The sequence below is a fragment of the Ambystoma mexicanum genome, chromosome 13 (genome assembly GCF_040938575.1).
Source record: "Ambystoma mexicanum isolate Mex_15411 chromosome 13, UKY_AmexF1_1, whole genome shotgun sequence".
NCBI lineage: Eukaryota > Metazoa > Chordata > Amphibia > Caudata > Ambystomatidae > Ambystoma > Ambystoma mexicanum.
In genome coordinates, this window is record NC_090938.1 from 489,854,342 (window position 1) to 489,878,005 (window position 23,664).

At 44.1% G+C, this 23,664-nt stretch overlaps 1 protein-coding gene across 1 annotated transcript in view; it reads right to left on the reverse strand.

Annotated features, from left to right (window-relative positions):
• Nucleotides 1-23,664, reverse strand: part of MRC2 (mannose receptor C-type 2) — a 587,074-nt gene that overhangs the window by 457,322 nt on the left and 106,088 nt on the right. The window contains exons 3-4 of the mRNA XM_069634149.1: nucleotides 16,746-16,919; nucleotides 11,054-11,218 (exon numbers count right to left, since the gene is read on the reverse strand). Of these exons, the coding sequence (XP_069490250.1) occupies nucleotides 11,054-11,218; nucleotides 16,746-16,919 (339 nt within the window). The remainder of the gene's footprint in view (nucleotides 1-11,053; nucleotides 11,219-16,745; nucleotides 16,920-23,664) is intronic.

Consider the following 23,664-nt stretch of genomic DNA (forward strand, 5'->3'; position numbering starts at 1 on the left):
TGAAACCGCGAAGAGCCACTGAATAGAAGTTGGTCCTTTTCTGTTGCCATCCGTCCCGCTGTGTTGCAGGAGTCCCCAGAAGTCCTCCCTCTTTTCCCCACGACTAAGGCCCAGGAACAACAGGATCTACAGAGCCACACAGGAACAGAAGCCAGCTGGAACCATTTCTTCTAACCAAAGGTACTGTGCAGTCTAAGAGAGAGAATTTAGTACAGACTTATACCAAAGGTTGGGTTCCTATTGCCAGAAGGTCAAGGTTGTTGTAGTGCACCCAATGGGTACTGCTCCAAATCTTGCCTAACAGACCCCCAAGACGAACTTGACTGGAACCCCTCTCCCTGCTGGCTGTACTTCTTTGCTGGGGCTATAACAGAGTGCCAGGGGACAGGAACACCAGAATAGAGTGCATAGTTTTTAACACAAACCCAAGCTCCATGAAGATCCTCCGGACTCCCTCGAAGCAGGACTTTCTAAGCCTGAGTCACCTCAGAGTGCTGGACCCCAGAAGCAAGGAGAGCCCAAAAGGTGTCCAGGAACCGCGGTGGTGCTATTTGCGAGTAGCTGAAACCGTGAAGTGCCACTGTTCTGGAGTAAGTCCATTGCTGCCGCCGACCTTCAGACCATAGTGCAGGAGTCCCCAGATGTCCTCCCACTTGTCCCCACGACTGAGGCCCAGGAACAACAGGATCTGCAGGACTACAACAGGAACAGAAGCCAGCTGGAACCTTTTGTTCACACTCAAGGTACTGTGTAACTAGGGGTACTTACCTCTTTTGTGTAGCTTGCTTGCTGTCACTGGAGACTTGCATTGGCTGCCCTTTGCAGAGTTGCTTGCAGCTTTGCTTTTCGCAAGCCTCCAAGCTTGTGGCCCAACAGCGATTCTTTTTTACAACAAAACTCTGTGCCATCTTCAAGAAGTGCCTCATATCCCCTAGACTTTGCTCAATTGACATTGGCTGTCCTGGCTCCATGAAGACTCTTCTTAACCTCTGACTTTGTGTTCATCTGTCCCTCAAAAAGTCATACATAAGTTACTTGTATAGCTGGGTAAGCGTGAACCTATATTTCATTGGGGGATTGTAAAGTGCTTACCTGTTTGGAGAAACCTGTTAACCTTGGTTTCCTCCCCTAACCTATTCCTTTTTCCACAACCTCATTATTGCATTTAGTCATATATCAATGTCCACAGTGTCCTAACAATTGAAGTCACCTCAGGGTGTAGGAAGTGTGTGTGACATCCCAAAAGGGTATCCACTTACTGAACAGTTTATTTTTTAAGTGCATTTTTGTATTGCATATTGCCCTTTCTAAAGAAGGCTTATTTTAAAACGGACTGTTAAATTAATAAATTATTATTTTAATAAGAAACTTTGAGTATAAGTGTTATTTGAATACTTGTCACTGTGAAACTCTATGTTGCAACCCTACAGCTCACATTGCCCCCTCTTGAGATACGCCTGGCTGCTCAGCCACTTTACCAACTTGTGTAGTACAGGCCTATACCAAAGATTGGGTTACCTATTGCCAAGAGGACAAGACTGGTGTAGTCTCCCACAGGGTACTGCATGCAATCCTGCCTGACAGACTCAACCCTATTACAGCATATCCAGCTCATTTAAGAACGGAACACTGTTTAAGAGTTGTTGAAGCTGTGTTACCTCAGAGAAGTGTCATTGAAGCTGCGGAAGGGAGTTAAGTACATGTTTGTAACAACTGTGTTTAGTAGCTACAAGGTGGAAGAAAAGGCAAAGAGGCTGCCTCTCTTACTACCTGAGAGAGAGAAGAGTGCCTTGTCAACCTGGAGTTGTCGAAGACGTCTTGTTGAAGTTGACAAAATATTTTAAAGTTGTAGTAGTTGCAGTATAATTGTAGGACAAGGGAGTCTACTCGCACAATTTCATTAAGAGAGTTTCTGGAGAGAGAGAGCAAGTCTTAAATGGAAGCATCCTGACAAAACTGTATACAACAGACACAGCAGAAGTTGCAAGTAGGAGAGTTAAGCAGAAGAACAAGTTACTTACCCCTGGTAAGGTTCTTTCGACTGGATGTTCCTACAACGCATTCCTCCTCTTTGGCATGTAGTTTCCACAGCTCGGCTGCTTCGGTAATCTTTCGGCAGAGGGCGCCCTGCATCAATGGCGTTGGGTCGATTTCCTTCGAAGGCCTCCGTCGAGTGTGATGTCATCGGATGTTATAAGTAGCACGTACGGCGCTCTAGCCTCAGTTCTCGTTTCCCCGCCCTGCTTGTGTAGCAGAAGTGGCCAAAAATCGGGCCTGACAGTACTCAGCCTTGTTGGAACGAAAGCTGTAATAGCATGGAAGATTCTACAGAGGGGTAGGTTGGGAGGGTGATGAAGAATACATTGTAGGAATATCCAGTCGAAAGAACGTAACCGGGGGTAAGTAACTTGTTCTTCAAATGGATTGTGTCCTCCACCGTATTCTTCATGTTTGACAGATTCCCAAAGCAGTATCCATAATTGGAAGAGGGTGAAGAATTTAGTAAGATTTAAAATTAAAAAGGGGAGAATAAAGGACTGCCTTACCAAACGCCACATCTTGAGTATGGGAAGCATACAGGGAATAATGCTTGGTAAACGTGTGTATGGACGACCACTATGCAGCATCACATATGTTCTTTACAGGGGCGCACCTTTGCAGGGCTGTCGGTGTAGTCATGCCCCTGGTTGAATAAGCATGCAAGCCCTCAGGAGGGACCTTGCCCACCAAAGTATAGCATTCAGAAATAGTGAGATTTATCCACCTAGACAAGGTCTGTTTAGACACATCCTAGCCTAGTTTGTGCCCGGTCTACCCAACAAAGAGCTGGTCATCCACTCTCACCTTGGACATGCTGGAACTATAAAAGCTCAAAGCTCTCCTAGGGTCCAACCTATAAAGCCTTTCCTCTTCCTTGCTAGGATGCAGAGGAGGATAGAAGGCAGGTAGCACAATTGGCTGACTCAAATGAAAGTCTGAAACTACCTTAGGCACAAATGCAGGACTGACTCTCAACACAACCCTGTCCTTGTAGAATACTGTAAAGGGTGGCTTGGAAGTGCCTGCAACTCGATCACTCTTCTTGTAGCTGTAAGAGCAACCAACATAACAGTCTTAAAGGTTATCTGCCTCAATGGACAGGAGTGCAATGGTTCAATGGAGCACCCATCAGAAACTTTAAGACCAAGTTAAGGTCCAAAACTGGAACCTGAAACGGTGAAGACGGGAACACATTTGTGAGCCCTTACCAAAGGGATCTTAAAATAAGAGCATTCTTCGGATGAGCGCTTAAAGATTTAGAGCGCTGCCAGGTAACCGTTAATGGTCTCCACCTCAAGACCCTTGTGGGCTAAAGAAAGCAAAAACAGAATATGCAGATTTGAACCCTGCAAAGGATTAACATTCTGTTCTCTCCACCAGTCACAGAACTTATTCCAACGGCAACGGTACAGAGACTTTGTTGCCGGCCGCCTGGCCGAAAGCAACACCTCCATTACGTCATCCAGGAGGTCCCAATCCATGTATCTCAACCTCTCAGAAACCATGCGTGAAGGTTGAGAGATTTGACCTCTGGATGGAGAACCCAACCCCCCTCTCACAAGAGAAGATCCTCCCTTTGTGGAAGATGCACCGGAGGACAGATGGATATTTCCAGAAGGTCTGGGTACCACGATCTCCCAGCCCAATCCAGAGCAACCAGGATCATGCGGGACCCGAACCGTCTTAACTTCCTGAGAATTTGAGGAATGACTGGGACTTGAGGAAACTTGTACAGAAGCGGGAATTCCCAATCCACCACCAACACGCCTCCAAGAGCTCCTCGGAGGAAATTCCCTTGAGCAGTACTGCTCGCACTTCCGGTTGGCACCGGTCGCAAACAGATCCATTTGCGGGGTTCCCCAAGGACGAAGACCTCTTGATGGACTTCCTGAGCCATTTCCTACTCGTGGGAGACTGCGCTCTGCCTGCACAGAGCGTCCACAGCCGTGTTATCCTCTCCGGCCAGATGAACTGCAGATAGGGAGATTCCCTCTTGAATTGCCCAGAACCAGAGCTGCATCGCCTTTATGCACAGTTTGTGACCTCACACCACCTCTCTTGTTGAGGTAATGCATGGCCACCATGTTGTCTGTGATCACAACATTCCTTCACCGTACGGATGGCAGGAAAGCCTTCAGTGCTAGCCTGACTGCTCTCAGCTCCAAAAGATTGATGTGTAGTTTGGACTCCGATGGAGACTACGACTGCTGATGGTAAGATCATTGGCATGAGCATCCCTTCCTGTGAGGGAAGCGTCTGTCATTATGGTCACCTCTGTCCATGGTTGCCAGAAGTTCCTGTGATACCCTGACCGGAACCTGAAGGGGATCCGACATCCTGCCTGAGAATTGGGACCATGGAGTCCCGAGTGCCCATTGAAGGGACCTCATTCTGAGACGGGCCTCTGGCACCAGAAAAATGCAGGATGCCATGAGGCCGAGCAACCTCAAGAATTCGAAGGCCGGAAGACTCTGGGCAGTCTGAAATGTTACCATGGTCCATCGGCAGAATGTTGTGAGCCCTAACCTTGGGTGGCGAGCACTTTCAAGGACGTGTCTAAGACAGCCCCGATTTACCGGAGCTGTTGGGAAGGGAAATTGAGTGAGAAGCCCAGTCTGTGAACGGAGTCGCAGGTAATGCGGAGATGATCCAAGGCTTGTTTGGGAGATCGCGCCCTGATCAGCCAATCGTCCAGGTAGGGGTAGACGTGAATCCCCCCTCTCCCGCAATGTGCTGCCACTACCACCATCAGTTCGGTGAAGACTATCAGGCGGAGGTCAACCCGAATGGCAGGACTCGAAACTGATGCGCCAACAGCAAACCTCGGGTATTTCCTGTGCTCGAGAGGGATCGACACATGAAAATAAGCATCCTGAAGGTCCAATGATACCAACCAATCCTGAAGTTGGAGGGCCTGAAGGATCTGAGAAAGAGTGACCATCTTGAATTTGTCTTTCCTGAAAAACTTGTTCAAGTATCTCAAATCCAAGACGGGTCTCAGCCCCCCCACCCTTCTTGGGAATCATAAAATAAGGGGACTACCAGCCCTTGTTCCTCTCCGCTACAGGCACTGGCTCTATAGCGCCTTTCTCTACCAGGGTTACATTTTCCTGCACAAGGAGCGGATTTGGAATCCTCAAAGAATGTACTCCTGGTGGATTGTTGTGAGGCTTCCGCAAAAAAGGAAGGCAGTACCCATGGGCTATTTTTTCCAGAGCCCAAGCATCCGAAGTAATGGCTCGCCATTCTACCAGATGCCGAGATAGCCTGCCCCCCACCGGAGAGCCGTGACCGAAGGCATCAGAGCAGATTTGAAGCGGCAGTAGCAGAGCCTGATGGCAAAGAGGCTGCTGCTTGAGCGACTCTGGCACCTCTGCCTCGTTGACCACGAGGAAACTTACATTGGCCTCTTTGACTGGCCAGTCCCCTCACCCTTCCAAATGAGGTGTAGTAACGAAAGGATCTACCCCTCCATTGCTGTCCGCTAGGATGAAAAGGCTGAGGCTGCCTAACAGCGGCACCCAAAGACTTGATGGCTGCTTTAGAGGTCTGCAGCTTCTCACGACTCGTCAGCCTTGCTGCCAAAAAGGTGTGACCCATCGAATGGCATGTACAGAAGTCTAGCCTGCACATCCGGTGCAAAAGCAGACTTCCGCAACCACACAAATCTGCGTATTATGGTGCTCATAGCCATGGACCTGCGACACGGTCAGCAACATCCAACACAGACTGAAGTGATTCACACATGGCATCCTTGCCATCCTTAACAAGAGCTAGGAAGCCTCCCCTTCTTACCCTTCGGGAATATGCTCAGCTGCCATAGATATGCACAACTACAGAGTGTACGAAAATCTTGCCAAGACACAAGAGGAGTAGGCCACCTTCAACACCATCCTCCCAGCTGAAAATACCTTGTACGCCCATCCATGAACGCGGTTATGCAAGATTGTATGCAGTACCCTTAGGGTGCACTACAACAACCCTGACCTCCTGGCAGTAGTAACCCAACCCTTGGTATACGTCTGTACTACACAGGTTGATAGTGTGGACAAGTAGCCAGGCTTATCTCAAGAGGGGTCAATGTGAGCTGTAGGGGAGTTACACAGAGGTTCACAGTGACAAGTATTCAAGCAGACACTTACACACAGGGTTTCTTGATAAATCAATTATTAGTTCATTTACCAGACAGTTAATATAAGCCATCTTCAGAAGGGAGCACTGTTAAACACCGCACAAATATACTTCAAAATTACACAATCTCTTAGTTCAGAATCAGTACATACCTATTTGGGATGGCATACAGCAGAGACCTACACCCTCAGGTGACTTCAATTGCTAGGGTGCTGTTGATATTGATGCATTACTGTTAGCATTCAGAATTCGTTAAGAGCAAGTAAAAAGGAAAAGATTAGAGCAATCAAGATACCACAAATATTTCTTAAGCAGGCAAATACTTTCAGATCCCCCAATAAGAGTCATTCAGTTTAAAACAGGATAAGCCAAAGTCAATAGGCAAGAGCCTATATGGGCTGAAGCACGTCTTTGTGCAAAGACTTTTCTACTTATCTTCAATGTTTCAGAAGTCTTTAAAGAAAAAGATGAATCAATTTAGGGCCACAAGCTGTGGCTGTTCAGTGTTTCAGCTCCTCACGTCTACCGCAAATAGCAGAACTGCGGTTCCTGGCTATCGAGATGGACTTTCCCTGCTTCTGGGTTCCCCCACTCTGTTGAGGGGGCTCAGGCTTCGTTAGTCCTGCTTCCTGGGAGTCCGCAGGATCTTCCTGGAGCTCTTGGCCAACTTAAAAACAACACTCACAAACTGGTGTTGCTCTCCCTGGCTATACGGTTTCCAGCAGCAACTCTGTGGAAATTCAACCAGCTTCGAGATGGCTGTCCAGGTGGCTTACTTTGGAGTTCATTGATCCCACCAACTCAAGGGGAGAAGTCGTCCTTACAGGGGCTTCTCCGTAGATGCAAACTTGGCATTTCGGCACTGCAGCAGGGCTTCACCAGGCAAACCAATGGTCCAGGACTTGCAGCAGGTGTCCTCTTCAAGTTCTTCTTTGGTTCCTTCGTCCAGTGGTCGACTCTGCCTTCAAAGCCAAAAGACCCGCCTTTTATACAGTTCTCTCCCTTTCTTTCCAGTCTAGCTGTCACTCACCCAGCAGGGTGGCTGTCCTTGCCGGACAGTCAGCCAGCCAATCACAGAGTGCATTTGGGTCTCCCAGGAGATTAAGCGCAGGGAGTTCCGGGCACCTCCCTCACTTCCTGCCTGCCCCAGACACCCTGGAGCCAGAGGCGGGCTTCACTCGTGAATCCCGCCAAAGGCAAAATGAACAAAGGGACCAAACCTGGTTTGGTGCGCAGAGTAAATCTCAAGAATGAACTTTCCACAAAGAAATGGCAAAAAAAGATAACCAGGGCCATTTTGACAAAAATGGCACTCGTGGGTGCTTTACTGCAGCTGTGAACGCAGCCCGCGGTAAATGCACAACACAGTAGTAAAAACAAAACCACTGCCACCAGCCATTCTATGAGGAAAGGGTAACTTAAAACATTTTACCTGAGAAGCTAGACAAAGGGATACTAGGTAACCCCTCCAGCACCCCATTGTAAGATAGTGTGTGCTGGGTCTAGAAAGTTACAAATGTAAGTAAAGACAATTTCACTTTACTGCTCTGGGAAACAGTAGTTCATCCCAGAGAAGGTATTCAAACCTTTGGGCAATCTGAAAGACTTCCCTGTGCCACTGCACTGAAGGTGCTGTGTGACATAATGTAAAAGACGATGTTTGTCAGGCTCCATAACCAAAAGAAACACAAAGCTCAGAAATCACATTAAAATACATGAGAGAGTGGGAAAAAGGGTCTCACTCTCTCCAGGTAAAAAAATCAAGTCCTCAAAAATCCAGCACAATTACTGCAGGTCTCGAAGATAGAGGGAATTGGCACATTTCTGAGAATTCTTCCCAACACACGCCCTTATCATCCCTATCCAGAGGGATGGTACGGTACGCAGCCTGTTTCGAGGAAGCCATGGCTGCCTGGACCACCAAACTCTCAGGAGTTGGGTGAGATGACAGATAGTCGGGGTCGCTACTGGAGGGGCAGTATTTTCTTGTCAGACTTGTTCACCGCCAGATTAGTCTCTGGGTTTCCCAATTCATAGCCACCCGGTTCTGCAGAGCCACATGAAATGGCAATATGGGATATGTAGGAGGACCCAGATTCAAAATGTCCATAAGAGAATCCTGATCATAGTTGGCAGGAGGCCTGGCCCAGTCCAAATACTCCACAACTCTCGACATAAGGCGTCAATAAGAGGAGTTGGCATGCTCCCCAGGGTCTGGCCTGTCGAACTCTAGCTCAGGAAATTTCTCTATACCACTTGTATTATGCAAGGTATCAAAGATCCTGCATCCAACTCTCCTCCAAGATGAGGCATTCTGGCACATTAGGGGTCCCAAATTGGAGACCAAAAGGAGCCTCACCTTCATCTGAAAGTTCCTCCTCCTCAAAAATGGAGGTGCGGGACTTAGAAAAGTATTTCTTTGGCAGAGGAGTAGACCTTTTCTTCAGGAATCACAGCCAGAGGCTTCAAAGTCGATGACTTGGACTTAGCCGATGCCTTTTTAGGTGGTGCCACTGGCCAGGGGCTGCGCCGGTAAATTTGGCGCCAAAGGCTTTGGTGTCGACAATGGCACCGAAGGATTGACCGGCGTGGAGGACCCGACAGGCACAATCGACTTATATGGCGTCGACGGCTTCAATGGCATTGAGGGTTTGGACGGTTTCGTTGGAGACGAAGACCATGACCTCGCTTCACGTCTCGAGCGATCCTTATGTACCTTGTCCGTATGAGGCCTCTAAGGCTCCCGATGAGGATCGCCCGGTTTAGCTGGGCCCGAGGGCGCGCACGCGGCCTTGCCCTGTTTTTTCAAAAATGTCAAGCATTTTCACCCAGAAAGCTTCCCACTGAGCGGGCATCGAATGTTTGTACGAGCATTTCAACCTCTCTTGAGTGCCGCCTGAAGAAGATGACGAAGGCGACCGACGGTGCCTTCTCCTCAAACGCTTCGACGAGGAAGACGAGTGGCGGGAACCACTCCTGGACTTTGAACTCTCTGCCTTCTTCCTCTGAGGAGAGTCACCTCTCGACTCATAGATCGACGGTCCAGCAGGTCGGAATTTATGGGGCTTGGACACCTTGCCTACCTTGATTTTCCCCTTTCGTTCCCGCAAGGCCTTTCTAGTCATCAACTGGCACTTGGAGCACGTATCTGTGTCATGGCCCTCGCCTAGGCACCATAGGCAGACACGATGTGGATCCATGATGGACATCTTGTATCCGCAGTCCTGGCAGTTCTTGAACCTGGACCGAGGTGCCGGCAGAGTGGAAGACGAAGACATATCAAAGAAAATCTTCACAACAATACTAGAAAGTACAAGGCGCTCCAAGTTTCACAAAGCAAACACATTTGTGGAAAACAACGGACCTGAGGCTACGGGCGCCGTGTATACTACTTATAACATCTGAGTAATGTCACCCTCGACGGAGGCCTTCGAGGGTCATCAACCCAATGCCATTGATGCAGGATGCCCTCTGCCTAAAGATTTCCGAAGCAGCTGAGCTGTGCACACTACATGTCAAAGATGAGGAATACGTTGGAGGACACAATCCATTCGAAGTGGTACTTGTGTTCAACTTCATTCATTCTTTCCTGGAAGGAGGCTATCCAGGAATCCCATTGGTACTGTTGACTTTGTTGGGGAACTTGGAAAAGGGAATCTTTTCATCAAGCGAAGGAGAACTGTTACCAGTGTTTTTTTTATTTGCGTGAACTTTTCAACACTTCCTTGGAAGAATTGACTTTGGGACATTCCTGGGAGCAAGATCTGCCCAGGATAAATAGAAGTCAATCCATGACACTGGTTGTTTGGTAACCTTTCATTTATGTTGTTTCAGGTTTCTTTAAACGTTTATCTTTAGTGTGAGGGTTAGTATTATGAATGCTAGGAGGTTTTCCCTTAGATCCTAGGTAGGTAATTCCCTGCTAAAGTAGGATTAGTTAGGGTTTATGGTTTATTTTGGTTTAAAATAAAATATCCTACTTTAAGAAACCTAAAACTAGCCTTGAGTCTCACCTTACTGACCTGCACAGCTCTAAGTACCTTCTGCACAATTTCAGCACTTGAGACAGGTGTGGAAGGGCCCTGGTCCTGGAGTGCTCTGGCCACGCATTAAAAAAGAAAGGTAGGGTGACTCTCCTACACACTTAAGCATATGTGGAAACGCTCTTCATGGGTATTTTTGCACAAAAAAAAGGACATTGTGAAACTACACAGACATCTGATTTATGCTAAAGTAGGCTAAAAATCTTATTCATGGGTGTCATTTGAGTGCCGTCATGTACAGTTTAATCTTTAGGTTCTAAAGTATTTGCTCAGCGAGCACAGGTTTCTTCTTGGTCTGAAATTGATCTTTCAGTAGGTGGCGTATATCCCCTTTCCTCATTAATATGCTTCCACACTGCCACTGTCCCCTTTAAGAGGCTTATGTGAACACTGGACTGTACATCATGAGAAACTCTGACTCAAATACAAGTATTCGTCTGGTGATAAGGAAGAAGCTGTTAAGAGACTGAGAAATGACCCACATGAATGGCAGAATATACCAAAAAGGTGTGACCCTAGTTATTTTCTGCAATGTCAAGCTCTTGTTGACACCCCCTCCCTTTAGGCATAGGTTGTCAGAAACCGCGCAACCAACAAACTAGCACACATCATACGGGGTAGCCCTCCATGAACTATGCAAAATTGGTCTACCTAAACTAAATGGGACTGCAAAACCCAGAATATACTCAATTGGTAGGACTGCCATACATGACATACATGCCATACATGACACTAGTACGGTAGTACTGCATGGCACCATGAAATGAGAAGCTTGAGACTAGACAGTTTTTCTTGCACCGAGGCACTGGACATTGCCTGGAGGGAGGCCTCTTTCTTACCGTTGATGTAGGTCTGCTCGTGCACCTCGTTGATGCTCAACAGGTTGGCGCTCTGCTGCTCGCAGCTTTTCCATGCTTCATTCCAGGAAAGGGCAGACTGGTAGTTGAACTGGTAGCAGCTGTTCGTGAGGGGGTCCTTATCCCAGAATGTTTCACAGTCATCACCTGTGGGATGGAGATTAAAATAACCATTTAGCATCTGTTGGCTTCATTGTTATGTTCTGCTTTACAAAGCCTTTCACCCCCAGTGTGCCAGTGCAAAATAAACCTAGGTGTGGGGTAGTAATGTTTACCACTTGATAATTTGTTTCATAACCTCTGAAATTAGTGGAGGCACTTGGTCCATTTCCATGAATCCGCTTAGCAGAAAAACAGCACCTCTGGCACAAACGGTCTCCTTAGTTGGCAGTTTCAGTAGAGGGAGAGAACTGTGCACGCTTAGAATCTTACCTCTTCTCTCTACCAAGCAGAGCTCCTTGGAAGTACATGGTTAAGCCCTAGAACAAATATGAGATCAGGAATAGGTAGGTATCCACAGAACTGAAAATCCAAAGGCTGAGGAATAGTGTATATCGCCAAAGCCAAGGAGAAACAATTAGCAAACAGTGCAAATCAGGTATATGAATAAAGCACATTTTAATCAATAAATACTAAAAAACTTATCAGTGGTTAGCACACTTAACCACTTCACACACACCGAAATATATATATATATATATATATATATATATATATATATATATATATATATATATATATATATATACACACACACATACACATGGAAAAAAATCAGAAATACACAGCAAATATGAGTAAAGTGCTGCAGTGACTCCTGTCTAACAAGATGAAGACAGACTAGTGAGGTAGACCAGTCTGAAAACAGATTTCAGATCACATGGAGAGATTTCTCAATTGTAATACCCAAAGGTTTATACATGGGCCATTGTGGTATTACAGTGGCTAGTGCTCGACATGTTTCAGTTCTTAAATCCTATAAATCACAGAACCTTCCTCAGGAGCTGGTAAGGAGGGTCACACTTAGCATAGGTGTTCGTAAATGACAACCCCCAGCCCATACATGTTCATTGTGTCTTTCAAACCACATTTTCTCGCTTTGGGATACCAACACAAAAGACAAAAAGGTAGCCATTAGTGTTACTAGTCTTATAGCCCCCTCCAACTACCTGAAGGTGGAAAAGAATCAATGATCAAATTACCTCTGGGTAAATGTGGTGGAGTTCTCCTCCTAACAACAAAGGTAGACTGCCAATTCCTTGAAATGGATGTGCATCTGTACACACATCATTTTCTAAAACCAAATGCAAAAAAAAACGACTCAACATAAGTAAATATGCTGTTAATATACCTCAATAAGACGGTAATTACCTATGTCAGGAGTGTCCTCGTAGGTACACTTATCAGGCCCAGGAAACACCTCTTATTTCCAAGATCACAGACTTGGCGGTAAAATAATCTGCTCAAGAAAGAGGGGGTAGAGCAATATGGTTTAAGCGTGAGAACGCATAGCGCGCACCTGGCATATTAATCTTGCTGCGTTTAAACTCACCTAACTAGGTTGGTAATGGGAACAGGATCACTGTCTGATCTATTCCACAAGTCTGATCTATTCCACAAACCTTCAATGACCTACAGGGTCACTTGCTGAGGAATACTAGTATAAAGAGATACTATTTGTAGGCCTATCAGTAGCTTGGTCTCCGAGTTGAAATCAAGGTTTTCAAAAAAAGTTATGGCTTGCATGGTATCATTTAAATAGGAGGTCCTATTACTGACAAATCCTTTCAGATAGTGATCTGCAAATTGTGAAAGTGGTTCTAAGACCAAACTGATGCCTGTCACAATAGGGCATCCAGGTGGATTCTGTAAAGTTTTGTGAATTGTAGGAAGGCAATAATAAGTAGCGATGGCAGATTTATTATCTAGGGAATCAGTTTCCTATTTACTTAGCCATCTTCATTCTTCAGCCTTTCTAACTTCCAGATCAATGCTGTAGTGGGGTCCTCTGACAAGATTGTGTAGCCATCTGTATTATTGAGTTGGCAGAGGCATTCATTTATGTAGTCTTGCTTGTTGAGCATCACAAGCCCCTCCCTTTGTCAGCTTTTCTTACAACAATATTATTAGGCACGAAGGATTTTATTGCAGACTTTTCAGCTTTGGTTATGAAAAATCTGAGTTTGGGTAGATTCAAGGCAATCAACATCTGCGAGAACCTTGCTTTCAAAAACGAATGATTCAGGAGAGTGCATGTTGGTAGGAGGATAAAACAGATGCACAGCCATTTAAAGGATTTGGCAGTCTACCTTTGTTGATTGGAGGAGAACTCCACCACATCTGCCCAGAGGTAATTTGATGATTGATGTTTACCACCTTTGGGCAGTTGGAGGGGGCTAGTGTTTCCCCCTTTATCTACAAGACTAGTAGTCCAAATGGCTATCTTTTTGTCTTTTGTGTTGATATCCCACAGCGTTAAAATCCGAGGTTTGAAAGACACAAACTTCGACTTTATGAACATATATGGGGGTCGTCAGTTACAAACCCCTACACTAAGTGTGATCCATCTTACCAGCTCCTGAGGAAGGTTCACCGATTTATAGAATTGAAGAACTGAAACATGTTGAACACTAGCCAGTGTAAAATCCCAATGGCCCATATATAATCCTTGTCTTACAATTGAAAAATCTCTCCATGTGATCTGAAATTTGGTTACGGACCGTTCTACCTCACTAGTTTGTCTTCATCTTGTTAGACAGGAGTCACTGCAGCACTTTACTCATATTTGTTGTGTATTTCTGAATTTTTAGTTATACTTGTGTGTGTGTTAATTGTGGTAACCAGAGATTGTTTTTTTAAATATTTATTGATTAAAATTTGCTTTATTCAACTACCTGATTTGCACGGTTTGCCAATTGTTTCTCCTTGGCTTTGGAGATCTACACTATTCCTCAGCCTTTCGATATTCAGTTCTGTGGATACCTACGTATTCCTGATCTCATATTTGTTCTTTGGTGATTATTGAATCCAGGGAGAGGTCAGGACTACATGTATAACCATACAGGTGCTACCCGGTTTTCCATTTTACTTAACATGGAGGACGCTTGCATCCAACTTTCATATGTCCTGCCCTACATCATCAACCAACCCATGACAAGCCTTCTGCATGGATTCAGCAACTTTCTGAAACTAAATTTAAGGTGTTTCCTCAACAAAAGTGGAGTGGGCTTATATCTAGCCTGTGGCTTTGTGGGCTACATGAGTGCTTTGAGACCAGATGGAGACATTGGTGCAGGTTTCTGGGACACACTACCAGGGATTCTGGCACTTGCACAGACTGCCTGATGAATGACGCGACATACCTGGTGTGCAAAAGTCCCATGAGTCCCGGCTAGACATAGCACCTTTGTGTGGTGGACACTGGACCCAAGATGGCTCTCAACCTGCACCCCAGCATACTAACAAAGGGTAAGGAGGGGAATGCATTTGCCATTTCCCCTCTGCCTCCAATTCCTGGTGCACACTGGTTGCAATGTAATGAAAGAAGATGGCGACAGTGACTGGTAGAATTAGAACATGAACCAGTGTGCCATCTGCAGAGGCAAGTGGGAGAGGAGACAGCCAATCCGTTTTTTATGCCTTTGTTGTTCCATATAATGCTTTTCCTGGCTATGCCTTGCTCTCCCTGGTTATGCCTTGCTCTTCCTTGCAAGTTATAGGTTATGTTGCACCATGCAATGCCAGGTGCAAACTCTGAGCAAGCATCTGGTAGTCAATTTGCAGGTGACTCTCTTACAAGAGCTCGGCCACAGACAGGACGACTATCCAGTGTGACTGGGCATGTACAATGTACTAATGACAGATTCAACCACACACATTGCTACCGTGCATAACCATGCGGACAAGAACCGGTAAGCGCTAGCCTAATATGGTCTACTCATTTCTTATGCTTTTCTTTGTGCAATCTTGTTTGAATGCTCATTTGCAAAGTGTAAAGATGCCTAATGTTTACCATTCTGCAACCGCATTCTACAATTACCCCACGTCATTATTGTACAGTCTTATTCATGCTACACATCACAAACCAACAAAAAAAAAACGATTGGATATATGTATCTTTACTTCATGCAAACAAATGCCAATGCCTTCCAAAACCATTCAGCCATGGGCATTCATTGCCAAATCATATGTTGTTGCAGGGAACACCCCAAGAACAATATATGGACCACAACAGGTAATTAATATTATAACTGAGTCATGAGAGAGACAGTACAACACTAAGAAGGTTAAGTAAAGCCAATGGATAAACAATCCGTTTTATTTAGCAAGTGCAAGTACAGTCCAATATTAGATAAAAAGAATAGTTTTACACAAACCCCTTGTCTCTTTATGGAATGCAGTCCACCTACCTGAGAGAACTCAACTTTATAAGAAAATTGGGTAAGAAGACAAATTCAAATACGTGTTTCATATGCAATGTTAGATGAAATTCAACTTGCGCTAATCAATTTTAGGTTTTCTTTTTCTCTCAAACTTACTTTTTTCATTGAGGATTGATTTGACATTCTTGTCTTTATTTTTCCGTTCATATGAAGTACTTCACATATGTAATATGTACAAATGCGGTTTTTGCTAACTATGTATATAGGTTTAATTGTTAGCACTATTTCCAGCCGTCAAAAAGCCAAAATGGTGGAAGACTGGCATGTCCAATTGTGTTGGCATGTGCATTTTATGAAACAAAACATGTGGTATAAAATAGGATTTGAATATAGGATATGAGTTAATAACATGATTAGTTTACATTTTTCTGATTAAGTATTTTTGCGGATCAATCTAAAATAGATACAATTTATTGTCCCGTGCGAGATAACGAATAGGAAAAATCTGCTTGTTTTTGCACCAATACTAACTAGCAGATAATAACTTTTCTGCCTGCCAATCTAAACACCACACAGAATGTGTCGGGAGGATAGGTCCGGGGCAACAAGCTCGCCTTGGAAGCAAGACAAAGTGAAGCAACACAGGTTCGATCCCCAGGTCCACGCTTAGAAACCAATTACAATCTTCAAAAGAAACTCAGTGAATCAGTGTATGCCATTGACTACAACCTCAATGCACATGACCTGAATGCATGAACCAGACTGTCAGCGCACAAACTCAAACCGGATACCAAACATTCCCACTCCAAAGTGTATGCCCAGGCCCGGTCTCAATGGACATCACAACCCCAAAAAATCCTAGAGTTACCGGCACACAAAGCACAGGTTCAGTGCGTGCCTCAACACTACAGCACCGGCTACACTGCTCTCCTCCACCTAACTCCACACTGAAACCCATCGCTTACAGGCCCCTTTCCGCCAAGAGGCCTCAAAAGTGGCAGGAGTCTATCTTTATCAGATCGAATAACCTAACATTTCAACCAAGGTTAAGGTTACACTATGTTCTGGAGGAATCTGATGAATATGTGAAGGTTACAGTGCCAAGTATTTGAGCAGAATGGATCAATCGCATACATTCACTTGCTCTCTCCTGCTCATTATGTTAATCTAATTGACAAGCGGTTTAAAGAAGGTGTTAAAGACGACTTGTTTGGGTGCAGAAATGCCAAGCTCAATGTGTACGCTCTTACGCAACCTTCAGAATCAACGCTACGGGTGAAAACACCACTTACTCTTCAATGGACAGAAGCCCCACTTTTCTTCTTTTCCATAATCTACAGTGGTTGCGCACCAGATGTGCCCGTCTTCTCGCCCGATGCTGGTGCAGCCGTAGAACCACTGATTGTCATACTTGAAAGGGATGGCGCAGGGTCTGCCGTGAGAGTTCCCTTGGATGGTGTAGATATCTGCGTGGGGTAAAAAAAGAAAACCGTGAATAGCAGAGAATGCCCAAAAGCGCTCAGAAGAAGCCAACAGAAACAAAGCATGGGAATTCCCATGCAAAAAAAGAGAAATATAGTCCTCAAATAGAATCACCAGCCCTTCTTCATTATGCCGGTTCCCTTCCAATAATATTTTATCAAGTTGTTCCATGCTATTCGTATGTGAATAGCGGGATTGAACCCAGCCAAGAAGCAGAAGACTGCATTTGCTACTATGGGATACTCTGTTCACAGCTGGAGTGCTTTGCGTCATAAAAGCACCTCCCCTCCATATGGCATGAGGAGCTGGTCAATGATGCTACCAAATACGCTGAAACTTAACCATAGTGCTTAGGCTGCCTCACCATCACCCTTCATGGTCTACATCCCAACCAATCACAGCATAAACAGCAGAATGCAACTCATGGATTTTCCCATGGCGGGGATGGACCGGTGCTCCAAGTTACAGTCCTGCTTAATAAGCTACAAGATAACACCATTGATCCCTTACTGCTATGTATCGAAGTCAACGTGATTAAATTGTTCAGAAAAGTACCAAACTCTGGTATCATACACTTTTGTGAAATTCTCTGAAAACAAAATGGGCAAATTTCTGGGAAGTCATTTGAAATATTTATTTTTTAAACAAAGAAAATCCTAATAACACAAAAGTTGTAAAAACGGAGAAGTATAACAAAAATTATAAAAACACTCAGAATTATAATTCACAGTAGAAGATTTGGTTTAGTTTTAAGAACAAAAAAACAATCAATTATTCTTTTTGTGAAACAGAAAAAAAAATTTTGTTTTTCAGAATTGTAATTCACAGTAGAAAATTTGGTTTAGTTTTAAGAACAAATAAATAGGTTGTTCTTTTTATAAAGTCACAAAGAAAGACAGGTCTACCTGTCATTAGGATTATAGGAGTTAGAGTTTGAGTGGACACGGCTGTTCTGTGTAGAAAAGGAAGAACTTTTTACCTTAAGAACCGTCCATATACTTTCTTTCCACTAGTACTCCATTCCTTCTTTATTTCTTCTTTGTGACTTTATAAAAAGAACAACCTATTTATTTGTTCTTAAAACTAAACCAAATTTTCTACTGTGAATTACAATTCTTAAAAACAAAAAAAAATTTTCTGTTTCACAAAAAGAATAATTGATTGTTTTTTTGTTCTTAAAACTAAACCAAATCTTCTACTGTGAATTATAATTCTGAGTGTTTTTATAATTTTTGTTATACTTCTCCGTTTTTACAACTTTTGTGTTATTAGGATTTTCTTTGTTTAAAAAATAAATATTTCAAATGACTTCCCAGAAATTTGCCCTTTTTGTTTTCAGAGAATTTCACAAAAGTGTATGATACCAGAGTTTGGTACTTTTCTGAACAATTTAATCACGTTGACTTCGATACATAGCAGTAAGGGATCAATGGTGTTATTTTGGTCTTCTGTCCCCTCCCTTTCTGCTCATGGGACAAATCCCCCCCTCTTCTTTGTATTTGTAATAAGCTACAAGAGCAGACAAGGACATACCCCTAAAATGAAATACAAGCGAAGCTGTGCAGGGTGCAAATTAGAAATGGTCCATTACAAATACTGTTCCCATCCAGTAAGCATTTTTAATTCTGCTATAGCAGCTGCCTGTGTGCCAGCAGAACTGTGCTCTTAAACAGGTGTTATTGGTTAGCCGTTCCCATCATTCCAATTAAATCTACATCTAGAGCTTCGAAATATTTGACATTGTTCGACAATTTAAATCCATTTATGAAGAATAAGTTGGATCTCGTGTCCTTCATTCTTCCAACAAGAGCTTGATTTGTAGAAGAGGTTGTTCAAAGCAATAGCATTGGTTAATAGGTTTCATTTAGCCCACATGGGAAAACATCTGTCATTTATCTGCTATAAAAAGAAACAAAACAAAAAAAATGCATTTCTTCCAAATATTTGAGAGGCACAGAGGATTTATCAGATAATTTGGAGCTGGAGGAGAAATCAGAATTTTTGGGTCTCACTCAAATCTACTTTGTACAACTTCAATGAAGTTAGGCCCCTTAAATTCCTCTAGAGGCTTATGAAGGGATTACATTGTAGAAATTCCTTAAGTTAACCTTTGCAAATGATCCCATTTAAGGAGATTCCCAAATGCATCACTTTGTTACTAAAGTGTGCCACCATATAAAAGGCACCATCTGCCTGGAGAACTACCGTTAGGCATCTCTTGACGGGAGCACCCCTTAATAAAAAACAAAAACCAAGATCATGTTTCCCCATAAATCAGATTAATGAAGACATTTTCTTAAATTATAAAATTCATGGGTGAAATCATTTAGACTTTCAAATAGTTAAAAACTATCCAAAAAGATTATCGGAATAAAATACAATAGTCCAATACGTTTTTAGGGCCATTCAAATAAACTTCTACTAATAATGGCCAAAGAGAACTCCCCTGCCTATTGAAATAATTGCAAGATCTGACACGCACACACACCATACACTGGGCCAGTTAACAAAAACAGCTGAGATTCTAAATCATTTATTTAGAACATAAGGATGCTATTATTTTTTTTATTGCATTTTATAAGACAATACACTCAAACAACTAGGGCACAGCCCTATACTGCGAGATTGGTCCCATGGAAGGAGACAGAGGCAACAGATTCAAAGTTGAACAATATTTTATAAAAGGAAACGTCAGGATGAAATAAGGCCCATCTTGTCCAAAGTTAAGGTGGGATTTTCCTACCTAAATAAACCTAGGGAATGTCTGTGTCAGGATATTCAACTTAAATTTGTGTGTTCAAAAACCTACGCTTGCACTCACAACTAATACAAAACAATATATCGGGACGTCAACCATAAACTCAATGGTGTTTGTAAGTAACTTATGGTGACAACAGTAAAGACAGACACAAGTGATCAGAGTTCCAGGGCGTTTATTAAACTGTAAATGCAGGGTGGAAAACGCCTAACCTAAACATAAATCTAAGATTGGAGCAAGCGTCGACCATCAAGTGAAAAACAAGGCAGTCGTTGTGGTGTCTTGTCAAAGTAAAACGCCTATACTAAGAAAGACCTATTGGCAATTCCTTACAACTAATTACAGAAAGAGTGTGAGATAGGCAGAGGTCGAAGTGGGTGGGGGCGGTGCTCCTATACTTTTTATTTTCAAGTTTCACTGTTCCTATACTTTTATTTAAAAAAGAAACCGTTCCGGAATGGTTTTGTTTTAAAATAAAAGTGTAGGAAGAAGTTGAAACTTGCACTTCAGTGCACTGCACTGAACATTCCTTTAAAGAGCAGGTGTGTTTGTTTGGGGGTTTGGATTGTGTGTGGGAGGGGGTGCATTACTGGAGATAGGGTTTTAAACTTAAGGAAAAAAGTGTTCATGGCCCCCCGCATTCCTTTCTGGGCACGTACCATTCAGAAGTCGTATTCAACAAATTAACAAGACAGTTCCTTTCTCAGTGGACTTTGGGGTGATAACTTTCCAACCCTGGATCTCGCTCTGCCGGGCTCTGACCCTAGATGACAAGGGGGACACTTCCCTTCCCCTTGTCTTGCAATGCTTCTTGCTTTCACAAATTTTAATGTCTTTTTAAACAGGTTTTCAGCCTTTGCCCCTGGTGGTCTGCTTCCCTCTGCCGGGCTCACTCTTGCCAACCTTTAACCAACAATTCCTCACAGGACTTTTAGACTCTGCCCCTTTTCATTAGCATCCCTCGGCAGGGTTCACTCTTGCTAATCTTCACGAAACACAGTTCGTGTGCTAATTTTCCCCATGCGGGATTCACTTCCCTTAGCGTCCACAGTTCTCTGTCGGTCAAAGACTTTTGACGGTACAGAGGACTTTACAAGACCTCTGTATGACCACTTTGACCGTTCTTCGCCTCTTCCCAAGGCTTTCTGGTTACGGTAGTCTTTACCATTGGGTAATCGCCCAGAGTTTCCTGCATGACACCCACATGGTGCCGGACTTCTCTGTATCTGGTTTTCCCCCTCTTTCTTTAATACTATCCTTTTTGCTTTTCAAAGTTCAACTATGTAATCCCCCAGAGTTTCCTGCGTGAGCACCCATATCATGCCGGACTCCTCTGTATCTGGTTTTCCCCCTCCTTTGTTAATAGTATTATTTTGCTTTTCAAAGTTAAAAACTTAAGGGTGGTTAGCCACAAGGCTGTACCACACTCCTCTTGAAATTAAATCAATAGTACCCTTTGCGCACCTCGCGCGCTAATTACCGGCATCATCTGGCCGTATTTGATTCTTTCATCCAGATCATGAGGAAACCTGCTCGATTTGCCGCCCTACACCCTTGAAGTCTTGATTTTGAATCTCCGCCATTGGGCTCCACGAGGCAGAGGCCACTGAAAGATGGCCGCCTAGCCCTTCTGATTGTTGCAGAATACTTCTGCCATTTGCTACCTTGTTGCCTACTGGTCACAGCACTCCACTTGTTGGGCAATCGGTGACCGGAGGCGTGAGCCGGCCCTCTTCCTGGAAGGCCCTGACTGAAAGGCTACCCCTGTCCAAGCCTGTCCCATGCCAGACCCTGCCGCCTGCCAGGAACTCTGCATCGAACGACTTGACCGCCCCTAGATGTATCAGTCATAAGGTACAGTGACTGCGATCTGCGACCCTCACCTCTGGCACGATTCCGTCACCCACATGATCCCCCTTCTGTTGCTGAGACTTAATACTGCTTGTGGAGCAGCCATTATACAACAAGTAAGCAGCTTAGCGTACTCACTTTGACCCCACCCCTGGAATGCTACCGCAAGACTATTTCCCGCTCCTAACCATGCTGTAACGTATAAAACTACCCTGTCCTCCACTTTCCTGAACTTTGTCACTAAGTCTCTATTTACCCTGCCACTTGTATGCCTGTACCTTGCCTACCTTCTGCATCTTGAACCTAGTCCATACTTCCCTTGCCAACTAGTATTGGCCCAGTTTATATTTTGCCTTGCTACATGTACTCTGCATTAGTCCCTACAGACCCCATTACTTGATCATTTTACTTAGATCTTACCTGCCTTACCATTATGCCTTTGAGTGCGGCACCAATCCATGTTGGGCCACTACCTGATTGACGCTATCCATATACACTTGCTTTGCACATGTGTGCAGACTAGCCCATGTTTACCTGGTAGCTGCCCGATGCTTTTAACATACGTGTACCTCTTTATTTGTGTTCCATACTAGCTTATATCGGCTAGATTGCTGCATTTTGCACACACCTGCCTACATTTGAGTGCTGAACAGCCCACATTTACCGGCTAGCTGATTATTGCATTTAACATATACGCGTTTCGCCATTTGTATGCTACACTAGCCTTGACTATTATCTGAATGCTGCATTTGACCCATACTTACCACGCTAACTATGTGCTACACTAGTCATGCTTGACACTGCATTAGCCTAACTTTGCATTTATCTATAACTGCCTTTGTCCATCTTAAGACCATGAGTAGAACTTTCAAAACCTTGATAATGCAAACTGTACTAAGCTTCTTTGCTATTATGGCCACTGCCTCCCTTGTCTCATGTCCACCCAAGGATAGAAATATGAGATCAAGACTGCCCCGTCTCTATGACCCTATAACTAATCCCACCATTAGAGGCTTCAGACGCAAGGTTGCCCAACCCATAGGATCATCCATTAAACGGACACAGCAACTTAACTATAACCACCTAACTTCTGCTTGCCCATCTTCTATACCAATAAACTCCCATAGAACTACCCAACCTATTGATCAACTGCCCACTATTAAAACTAAACAACCCCATACTACCAAACCTATAAGTACCCTACCACTATCGATGTCGCTTATCAACACTAGATCTTTGGTGGCTCATGCTGCCGACATTGCGGACACCGTAATCAATGAAAACCTGGACCTACTGAGAGTCGATAGACCTAACGCCAGAGGCGGCGGTCTAGCTATTATCCATAAATCCACCCTTCCTATCAGACTCTCTCCCACACCTTTGCTACACTCCTGTGAAACTCTCACACCAAAACTCCACCTCTCTAGCAACCGTACCCTCACCATTCATGTGATCTATAGACCACGTGGACCTTTGGGTTCCCTTGAGGATGACAAACTGTATTTTGACCAACAATACTAAGGACCATGCACACATCTTGCTGCTTGGAGATTTTAATCTTGGTTTCAGTGACAGCAAAGATAAACATGCCTTATCTCTAGCCTCACTCCTGAAGGACTATGGGCTGACTCAAAAAGTCACTACCCCCACACACCAAGAGTAGGACCTTAGATTGCGTTGCTGACCTGAATTGTAACATCACCATCACTAATATAACACCTCAAATCATGGACGGACTACCACTTAATCACTTCCTCTGCCTCGCTTGACCTCATCCACCCTAAAAAGACAATCATGGCACCACCTCTCCCTATTAGGAGCAAAAAAGACATCACTGCAGAAAAGCTACTAACACATCGCCTCCCTACTCTTAACAATCTTACTAACAATACAGACCCCACCTTACTAGTGGAAGCCTTTAATAACGCCATGAGTAAGGCTTTAGACACCATCGCTCCTGTTAAAATCTTTAAAGGCAGACAGACATCTCACCTCAACAATTGGTTCACCCCACGCCTGAAAGAACTTAGGATTCAAAAAAGAAAGTTACAATCAATTTGGCACCACTCACCTACTGAACTGAACAATGTTAAGCTAACTAACCACTCTAAACTGTACAA